Source organism: Erythrolamprus reginae, chromosome 1 (genome assembly GCF_031021105.1).
Source record: "Erythrolamprus reginae isolate rEryReg1 chromosome 1, rEryReg1.hap1, whole genome shotgun sequence".
Taxonomy (NCBI): Eukaryota; Metazoa; Chordata; class Lepidosauria; order Squamata; family Dipsadidae; genus Erythrolamprus; species Erythrolamprus reginae.
The window spans coordinates 56,091,737-56,102,439 of record NC_091950.1 but is presented as its reverse complement, the minus strand read 5'-3'; the positions used below and the strand labels follow the sequence as shown (position 1 = coordinate 56,102,439).

The window sequence follows — 10,703 nt, the reverse complement described above, 5'->3', positions numbered from 1 at the left end:
GAAATTACTAGGTTTTGTTTAATTCACAGTTCTGTAGGGTTAGTAACTCTGCCCAAAAACAAGAAAGTCTTGGTAATTTCTTCATATATCATAAAAATGAATGGCCGATTTATATGCAGAGTATCAGGCAAAGAGTATGCCATGATTTCTGATACAGTGACAGCTGCAGCTTCTGTTCCTTTCTCATTAACTTCAATGGTTGCTCTTTGAAGAATCTAAAAAGAATGGAAGTGTAGAGAGATTTTTAGCAAGATGCTCACATTTCCTATGCACCGGTCTGCCTCTTCAATACAGCTTTCCAGTTAACTTACTGAAAACTGAACATGCATACTCCCCTCCCCCCCACTTATATGAAAGCAGCATCCTAAATCCACAGCTACAAACACTTTGTCTCAATAAGAACATACTGGGGATATGCCAGCACTGAACTTCAAACGATAAGCATTCTGTAGAAGGGAGAATAGGAAAAGGGAAATTAAAAGGGGTAGCCAAAAAGATCAAATTTCTACAGACTTCTGGACATGACTGAGTCCCAAAAGTCACTAGGATAGTTAATGAACACAGTAAAGGAAGTTATTATCAGAGAGCAGGTTTTCTCTAGGATAGGAGTCCCTGACCTTTGCAGTTGGTAGCCTGGCTGGGTAGGGTTGGGTAAAGAGGAGAACTGGGCTATGTGAATGGTGGGCTGGCACACAAGCATGTAGCTCAATTTGCATAAGTTGAGCCCCCCTCCTCACCCTCTGTTTGTGTATGTGTGTGTTTGTGTGTGTGACAATGGGAGGGGAGATCTGTGGGATGCAGGCAACACATGAAACCACACCTCCTCGGGTCTGCTGAAAAACCTCTCTGCATAGAACCGGTCCCTGGTGTCCAAAAGAAAGTTTGGAGGGGGTCACCAAACTATAAGATGCTGTTTCTTTTTTCTATTGCCTCCAGCTAAAGTAGCTAGCATGATGAAATTGAGAAACAAAAATATGGGAAAATCGGTACAAATGGCTCAAACAGAAAAAATACATTAAAAATTTAAAGGAAAAGCAAAACTAGACACACCTTCCTTGTGTACCCAAATCAAATGAAAACATTGCACCATAAATCGATGGAAAACAAAACCCCTAAAAATGAATCTGTATCTTCCTCACAAATATACAAAATAACATACAATATACAAAATAAAACATAATATACAGAACTAAAGGAAACAAACCCACAATTCCATACAGTAGATACAAATATCTAATATTAGGTCGCTTGATGGTGATAGTCAACAATATGGTTGACAAATTATGTCTTCTATATAACAAATATATGTACGTACGTTTGTATATTGTACGTAGTGAAAGAAAATATTAATTGATGATAAGCAAATAACTGTGCATATAAAGAACACTACTGAAACTGAATACGTTCTATATGTTGTTTAAGTTTATATGTTCATTTGTCTATCTTGTTTTCTTTCTTTTTTCTTTGAATGTTCTGTTAGTTTATTTTTTTCTTTTATTTCCATTTTTTTAATGTAGAAACTTAAAGATTAAAAAAAAAAGAAATTGAGAAATGAACTGTTTAGCAAATGGGTCTTTCATGTTATTTGTTAAATATCTTTGGTTGAACAATATAGTAAGCTGCGGAATTAACAAATTATTATTTTTACCTGTGATACTTTTGCGAATTTATGATTTGTGAGATGGCTTAGGTCTGCTTTATAAGAGAAAAGATCTTTAATTCCCAAATCTTGAAGCAGCCGATCCATGTGATACCTCTGATCCAGTTTGAAGCTTGGAAAGTGAATATCCATTTTCCTGTAATGTAAACAAGTACAAATGCAAGTTGAAGGTAAATGTACATACAATGGCCTTTGCATATACAAAATAATTGCGAAGTTAAATAGCAGGCAGCAGAACATTTGCATGTTGTCCTCTTCTTTCTGGATGCTATGAAAAATTGAGCACCAGTGATGGAAGGGCAATGCATGTGACAAATCTTACTTGAATTAATTGGATAAGTATAACTTGTGGAAGAGGAAGCTATATGAAAATTTCAGACATCTGGAAGGCTTTCACAAAAATGATGCAGAAGATCTTACAGAAGATATAGACCTTTCTAAATAAGTAAAAGCCAATTCTTTTTTCTTAGTAGACTCGGTAATTTTTTATTTATTTTATTTTATTTATTCTTTGTCCAATATACAATACATATGAAAGAGGATAGACATTAAGTAATATATATAAAGATAGGAGGTAAAAAAGAAGAGAAGTATATGGGAAGAGAATATATATAAAGGAGAGAATATATATGATAAATACATATATATGATAATAGGGAACTCGGTGCCTTTTCTTTATTTTTGATGAAGCAATATATTGTAAAGATCAAAAGGCTGTGTTTGGCAAATTTCAATAGTCTATTCCCGGTTACTCCCTTTTCTTCCTCTTCTTGTCATTTCTACTGTCATTTATTTCTGTTTGGCCATTTTAATTTGCATGGTTAGGTCCCACAGAGTTGGCCTTCTCCGGGTCCCGTCGACTAAACAACGTCGTTTGGCGGGACCCAGGAGAAGAGCCTTCTCTGTGGCGGCCCCGACCCTCTGGAACCAGCTCCCCCCGGAGATTCGAACTGCCCCCACCCTCCTTGCCTTTTGTAAAGTTCTTGAGACCCATCTCTGCCATCAGGCATGGGGGAACTGACACATCTCCCCCGGGCCTATACAGTTTATACAAGGAATGTTTGTGTGTGTGTTTGCTTTTAATAATGGGGTTTTTAGTGTTTTTTAAATTATTAGATTTGTTTTTACATTGTTCTTGTTATTGTTGTGAGCCGCCCCGAGTCTACGGAGAGGGGCGGCATACAAATCTAATAAATAAATAAATAAATAAATAAATAAATAAACTACGGGATTTTATATCCAGGATTTTAGAAATAAAAAATGTGACATGATTGCTATGACTTGTACCTGATCTTCATGGTCTGAAGCCAAGATTCCACAAGTTTGTTGGTTATCTCGTCTTCAACAAACATATAATCAGCTTCTTTCACAGGCATAACGATCAGCATCTGCATACTTCCTTTATATGGCAGCTTTATTACATAACACTGCAAGGTGTTGTCAAATGTGGAGGCAATCCTGTCTGTTTTGAACATCATTGGCACTTGAGTAGTCCTGTAATTGTCTATATAGAAGGTTTCCAGCTCTGTAAGTGTAGCAGAAAATGGATGTAGCCATTTGCCTGAGAATATAAAGAAATGCGACGTGTTATTTTATATTGTGATATAATCTGGAATTATTGAGGGAAAATTCAACAATAATCCAGGTACAAATCCAGCCTGATTCCCTTCAATTTAAAGATGATTTTTTCTTCTTCCATAGTATGGTTGAAACTTTAAATACATATTCCATTCCTATGTTTGAATCACTGGTTCCGATCTAATTACAGAGGCTAATTTGACCATTTCAAATGAGATTCTTTTTCATAAATAGGAGCTGCACATTAACCCAAGTCTCTTGTTAGAGCAGTAATGATTTATTATATAGAAACATAGAAACATAGAAGATTGATGGCAGAAAAAGACCTCATGGTCCATCTAGTCTGTCCTTTTACTATTTCCTGTATTTGATCTTAGCATGGATTTACCAACCACGTCTGCTGGAAGTTTGTTCCAAGCATCTACTACTCTTTCAGTAAAATAATATTTTCTCACGTTGCTTCTGATCTTTCCCCCAACTAACCTCAGATACGAATCACCAGTTCAATCCAGCCCCATTTTATTTTGAAAAACTAATAAATGCTACTGCTTCCTTTTTCACACTGACTGGCTCCATGCATCAGTGTGCAGTTCTGCTTCACTGTTACAGATCAATACTGTGATTAATGTGCTCCAGAGAGTTAACATCATTGCCCAAAGGATCATTGGAGTCCCTCTCCCTTCCTTCATAGCTACCACTGCCTTAAGAAAGTTCAAAACGTTCTTAAAGAGCCATCTCATCCTGGGCACCCTTTTTTTAAACTATTGCCATCTGGCAGAAGGTACAGGACAATAAAAACAAGGACAAATAGGCTGAAAAACAGCTTCTATCCCAGGGCAGTAACCACGTTGAATTCAATACTGTGCAATACTATATAGCCGCCCCAAGTCTTCGGAGAAGGGTGGCATACAAGTCTAATAAATAACAACAACAACAACAACAACGATGATGATGATGATGCAGTATCAGGGGTTTTCAATTGTGTAGAATGTGAAGGATGTGTTTATTATTATTATTATTATTAACAACAACAACAACAACAACAAACAGCAATAATAATGATGATGATGACGATGATGCAGTATCAGGGGTTTTCAATTGTGTAGAATGTGAAGGATGTGGGGTATTATTATTATTATTATTATTATTATTATTATTATTATTATTATTATTTTGTTGTTTATAGATTTCTTATGTATGATGTTCATTGAAGATGGCATTTTCTTTTTTAAAATAATTTTTACTAGATTTTTTAAAATAATACAAACACAAAAATAGACAATAACAAAGCATTCAAACGTCTATTCATTTACATTTCTGAAGCATCGGCATGTATATTTCTATGCAAGCTTATCTGTCTATCAAGTTCATAATCTTTTCCCAGTAGATGCCATTTAATTTCATTGTATAGGTGCGATGCCAATAAAGTAAACTTAACTGTAGTGTCAGTGAGCCCCATGATAAAATGGAGACTTACATCTGGACTTCCCACCACTTGAGAATAATCCTACGCAGAATTAATTAATTTATATCTAACTTTTATTCTGCTCTATTTCTTGGTTCTGGAGTCACCTACTTTGTTTGCAATGACAAGGCAGAACATGGCCTCAAGTGAGAAGTCAGTGCAGTGATGGGCTCCTACGGGAACGGTCAGGAGTGCAGCTCCGGTAGTAAAATTTGGAGCTCCACCCCAGAGCACCCAATTTGCACTGAAAGATGTTGAAACAAAATGCATAAGCCACGCCCACAGTGTGGTAGTAAAAATTTTGGTAGCCCATCACTGAGTCAGTGGCACCACATTTGATACCTAGGCTATTGACCAGTTTTCCTTCCCTGTTGGGGATTCAAAGGTCTCCTGAAGTAGACCCAGAGACAGGGTTTTGAGCAATCGGTACTTTTATTCAGCTCAGAGAACAAGTGACAGCTCAGCAAGGTAAAGTGACAATTCAGCGAGTACCGACTGACTCTGCCTGGAGAAACTGCTTCTTTTATACTTTTGCGGTTCCCGCCAAAGCTAGAGCCGGCCGCGTCTGAGCCAATCAGGAGCGACTTCCTGCTTGGGCTCAGACAGCGCTGGAAAGAGGAACAAACTATTTACAGAGTTACAAGGTAGCCATTTCAGGATACAACACCCCTCCCCTCATAGTTGGAATCATCCATCAAGAAAGCCATGTGACGAAGTCGTCCAATCGGTGAGGCCTCCGAGGCTCTCGCGCTGACCTGCGCAGTTCAATTTCTCCTTCGCCACTGACTGTGGAGGATGGCTCGCCGCTGTTCTCCCGGTGCGGCGGACTTGGCCTGGCAGGCCCAACGAAGGCTTCGGAGGACGAGGATGGCTCGGCGTCGCTGGATGGTTCCCCCTGGCCCGATAAGTCTCTTTGCGTGTTTCTTAGTTCGGGCAATGTACTAAAGTCTGTTGAAGGGGGAGAGTCCATGTCAGCGGGTTGTGGCAATTGATTTTCAGCTCGTTTCCGAATGTGGTCTATGTGTCGTTTCCACAAACGACCATCCTCTAGTTTAACAACATATGTCTTGGGTGCGTTTTGCTTAACAACAATTCCCTTCATCCAGTTTACATTTCCATCAAAACATTTTACATATACATTTTGTCCCAAATACATTTCTCTTTCTGGTTTCATACACATTTGGTTATTATTAACACAGAACCTTGGATTTAACCTGTCTAATGGTGACCTCAACTTCCTTCCCATCAATAACTCTGCAGGGCTTACATGAGTGTGCGAGTTAGGGGTAATGTGCTGGGTTAGTAAGAATTGGTCCAAGTTTTGTTGCACATCCCCAGGGCCTGACCTGTGCAATGCCTCCTTTGCCACCCGTACGTAACGTTCTGCCAACCCGTTAGCCCAGGGCGAGTAAGGCGAGATGAGGGCATGCCTGACCCCTAGGCCATCTAGGAATAATTCGAATTGCCTGGCTGTTAGCTGTGGCCCATTGTCAGACACTAAGAGATCGGGGCAACCATGGGATGCAAACAGTCTGCTCAATACCTTGATAGTGGCACTTGTGGTTATGTTGTTCATAGCTATTATTTCCAACCATTTGGAGAAGGCATCAACCACTATTAAAAAATACTGAGACCCAACTGGGCCAGCAAAATCAATGTGGATCCTAGACCAAGGACCAGCAGGCTGTTCCCACTCAGCCGGAGTTGTTTTGGGGGGACTGGGCCTTGACTCTTGGCACGGGTCACACTTTGAAACCCAACTTTCAATATCAGCATCTAGCCCTGGCCACCATAAATGCCCCCTTGCTAGGCTCTTCATCCTGACAATCCCAGGATGGCCCACGTGTAACATTTTGAGTACCTTTTCCCTTAGGCGTTTGGGGATGATCACTCTATCCCCCCACAGCAAACAACCTTTTACATATGATAATTCAAGCCTTTTGTTTTTAAAATCACACAATTCCGGTTTAACAATATCATTTTGCCATCCCTTTAGAACACAGTTCACCACTTGTTTCAGGATTTGATCTTGCTGCGTGTGTGCAGCTACCTCTTTTGCTGTGGTTAGTGGGTTTTCCTCGAGTTCTATCATTAGCACATCTGTGGAAGGAACAGGGTCTTCCACTAAGTCTGCTATGGGGCATCTGCTGAGGCCGTCTGCATGATTGATTTCCTTCCCCCCCTTGTGGGTGAGCTCATACTGATACCCTGAGAGGAAAAGAGCCCATCTGATTAGTCTTGGAGACATAAAAGGTGGAGTGGGCTTGTTGGGGGCTAGCAGGCCTAGTAGGGGTTTGTGGTCAGTGACTAGCTCAAAGCTTCTTCCAAAAATGTAATTGTGAAACTTCTTCACCCCTGCCACTAATGCTAGAGCCTCCTTGTCTAACTGGCTATAATTCCTCTCCGTGCTGGTCATGGTTCTTGAAAAAAATGCTATTGGGGCCTCTGTCTTATTAGGTAGAACGTGAGCTAAGACTCCTCCTATGCCGTACGGCGAAGCGTCGCAGGTGAGCCTAATGGGTAGTGAAGCACTATATTGGACTACTACACTTTTCGAAGTTAATAAATTTTTTATTTGAGAAAAAGCTTCACGTTCAGTTTTCCCCCATGTCCAGCGGGCTTCCTTCTGGAGTAAACGATGGAGAGGCTCTGCTACTGTTGCCTTCTGCTTTAAAAAAACGGAATAAAAATTAAGGAGGCCCAAAAATGCCTGCAACTCATTCTTATCTCGTGGCTCTGGGGCTTCTCTAATTGCTCTCAGCTTCTCTGTTGTGGGGTGGATACCTTCTTTATCTATTTTATACCCAAGGAATTCAATACTGTTAGTTCCCCAGACACATTTATCAGGCTTGATTCGTAACCCTTTGTCCTGTAGCCTCTTAAGTACTTCCCTTATTCTTTTGTTCACTTGTTCCTGGTTTTCCCCTGCAATTAAGATGTCATCAAAATATGGAATTGCCCCATTTACCCCTGACAATAGGCGTTCCATGATGCTCTGGAATATTCCTGGGGCTATGCTTACCCCAAACTGTAACCTCGTGCATTTGAAAGCCCCCCTGTGCGTAACAATCGTTTGAGCGTTTGCTGTTTGTTCATCGACCGGAAGTTGCTGGTAAGCCTGCGCCAGGTCGATCTTTGCGAACCTTTTCCCCTCCCCCAGGGAGTGTAAGAGTTGTTGTACAACCGGGATGGGGTAGGGGTGGTGTTGGAGTGCCTTATTCAGGGTTGATTTGTAATCAGCGCAAACTCTTAAAGAGCCATCTGGCTTCAGGGGTGTCACTATGGGAGTTTCCCATGGCCCCTGTTCCACAGGGACCAAAATACCTTGACTAATGAGTTTGTCCAGCTGTATGTCTAGCTTGGGGAGAAACGGAAGGGGGACCCTGCGAGGTTTCAGTCTAACCGGTGGGACCTTGGGGTCAATAGAGAAAGAGATAGGAGGTCCCTTATACAAACCCAAGGTGGGGCTGAACACTTCAGGGAACTCTTTCACAAAGTTAGGCATATTATCACAGTTTACATTACACACACCCGAAATTTCGATCCCCAACGGTTCCATCCACGCTAGACCCAGCAGGGAGTGTTTGGCCCCCGTCACAATAAGCATGGGAAGGGTACATTTAACATTCTTAAATGCAATAGGTACATTTGCTGTTCCCAGGACCGAGATTACCCCCCCTTGGAAGTCTCTGATCACCAAAGAGGTTTGAGTTAGGTCAGCCTTAGACACATTAGGCATATATAGCTTAAATTTTTCCCAGGGCATGATGGTATATCTCGAGCCCGTATCCAGCTCCATTGAGCAAGGCTGGTTATTTAGTAACAATGAGATAACAATTTTAGCCCCCTTTTTGGTTGCCGTGTTATTCACGGAAAATTGAGAGTTACCTCTAGTGTAGTCGCGGTTAGCGGTTGAGTAGTTCCTTTGACCCGAGTTGCGGAACGGTCTCCTTTCTCGCGATTGGGGGTGGTGGTTTTGAGGTCGCTGGTATTGTTGTGTGGCAAAAGTTTCTTCTGGTGCCGTTGCCCTGCATGCGATGGCGATGTGGCCTCTCCGGTTGCAACGGCGGCAAGTAGCGTCTCGGAAGGGGCATCGATGGCGCTGGTGATTTCCCCGGCAGCCCGCGCAGGGGGCTGGGTGAGTAGCTCTAGGGTGTCTCGGCTGGTCTTGCAGGAGGAGGCAGTTGTCCCCGTTGCTAGTTGGCTGGCTGAGGTCGTCTGTTCCCACGGCGCTGGGAGACTCGGCGTCGATTTTGGCAATGATTTCTCGCCTTCCGTGCTCTTTTAATTCTCTTGCCGCTGCGTCGGCTGCTTCCGCGGTCTGCGCTAATTTAATTACGGTTTGTAGAGTCGGCTCTTCTTCGGTGAGGAGTTTATTTCTCACTGTGTTGCTCTTCATGCCGAAAACCAAGGCGTCGGTGAGGCGAGCTTCCGGGTCTTTAAACTTGCATTGAGCAAGTACCGTTCGAAGCCGCGTTGTAAATTGGCTGATCGACTCGGTTTCTCTCTGAGCCATCATGTGGAATTGATGCCGGTAAACCATGGCTGGTCTGGTTGGTTTGAAATGGCTCGCTAGTTTCTGTTGAAGTACGTCCCACGCTGTGGTTCTTGCTTGTTCTGGTTCGGTGAGAGTTTGGGCAAGTCTACGGATCTCTGCGCCGCAGTAGTTGAGAAAAATAGCCCGTCTGCGATCGGCTCCGGCGTCCTGCATTCCCGCCGCCTCGAGGAAGATCTCGAAGGTGGCCATGTACTCGTCCCATGTCATTTTCTCGGGATCGAAGAGTTCCGGAGCCTGGCCGATCTGGATTTTGTCCATTTTGCACGCGAAGTTTCTTCCGTTCGTTCGTCGCCAGTGAAGTAGACCCAGAGACAGGGTTTTGAGCAATCGGTACTTTTATTCAGCTCAGAGAACAAGTGACAGCTCAGCAAGGTAAAGTGACAATTCAGCGAGTACCGACTGACTCTGCCTGGAGAAACCGCTTCTTTTATACTTTTGCGGTTCCCGCCAAAGCTAGAGCCGGCCGCGTCTGAGCCAATCAGGAGCGACTTCCTGCTTGGGCTCAGACAGCGCTGGAAAGAGGAACAAACTATTTACAGAGTTACAAGGTAGCCATTTCAGGATACAACATCTCCCATTCCACTCTATTACCAGCACAACTTTATGGCATCAAGGAGACATCTTTGAATAACCATGGAGGCAAAACCAGAGGCTCCATCTTGTACAAGGCTGCAGCCAGTACGGTCAGGTGCGCAGTTGCGGTTGGAAAAAATGGAGCTACGCGTGCAGCTCCAGCTGCCTAGTGGGCAGGCATGCGTGTTGGCACGAGTTTCAGCTTCTGTGCATGTCAGGAAGCCAAATCTCATGTGAGGATGCTCATGTGCGAGAGATTTCAATGATTTTTGGCATTTTTTGGTTTCCGCAAAAATCCGCGAAATCTCATGCGCGTGAGAGTCCTGTGCCTGTGCAGGAACCCAAATCTTACACCGCCACCGGGAACACACCGGGAGTGCCCGCCACCGGGAACACACTGGGAGCACCAGCGATAGGCAGCCCTTCCCTGGCTCCATCGCAATACATTTTGGTCTCTTAAAAGCTATTGCCTTACTGTTCAATGGGATCATGCCAATTCTCCCCACCCCCATCCACATACAAATGTTTGGTTATCCCCTTGTAACCTCCCCTTGTAACCATCGTGCATGTTTTCCAATTGTTTAAAACTCACCGAACCCTCTAGGTTTCAAACCTCCCCTTTATGTTCAAGATAGCAGATGTACTCATCCTCCCTCATCTCTCAGCAATACACTTTATTGCAACTTTGCAATTAGAAAAGAATCAGAGCAAGAGCTAAAAATACAGAAGTGAAATTAGGAATATTTAATTGCAATAGGCTTTTTAGTTGCCATGGAGCTCTTTTCAAATATTTGACAGGCAACAGCCTATGCTGGAAATATCTTTCTGGTTTCATTCACTCCCCTCTTTTTTTGGCTATGAAAGTGATA

The 10,703-nt window shown here is 42.8% G+C and overlaps 1 protein-coding gene across 1 annotated transcript in view; it reads right to left on the bottom strand.

Moving 5' to 3' along the window:
- The window catches only part of LOC139160909 (uncharacterized), a 49,638-nt gene continuing 38,935 nt past the window's right edge, over positions 1 to 10,703 (bottom strand). The window contains exons 9-11 of the mRNA XM_070739408.1: positions 2,948 to 3,221; positions 1,649 to 1,796; positions 1 to 215 (exon numbers count right to left, since the gene is read on the bottom strand). Of these exons, the coding sequence (XP_070595509.1) occupies positions 24 to 215; positions 1,649 to 1,796; positions 2,948 to 3,221 (614 nt within the window). The 3' untranslated portion in view covers positions 1 to 23. The remainder of the gene's footprint in view (positions 216 to 1,648; positions 1,797 to 2,947; positions 3,222 to 10,703) is intronic.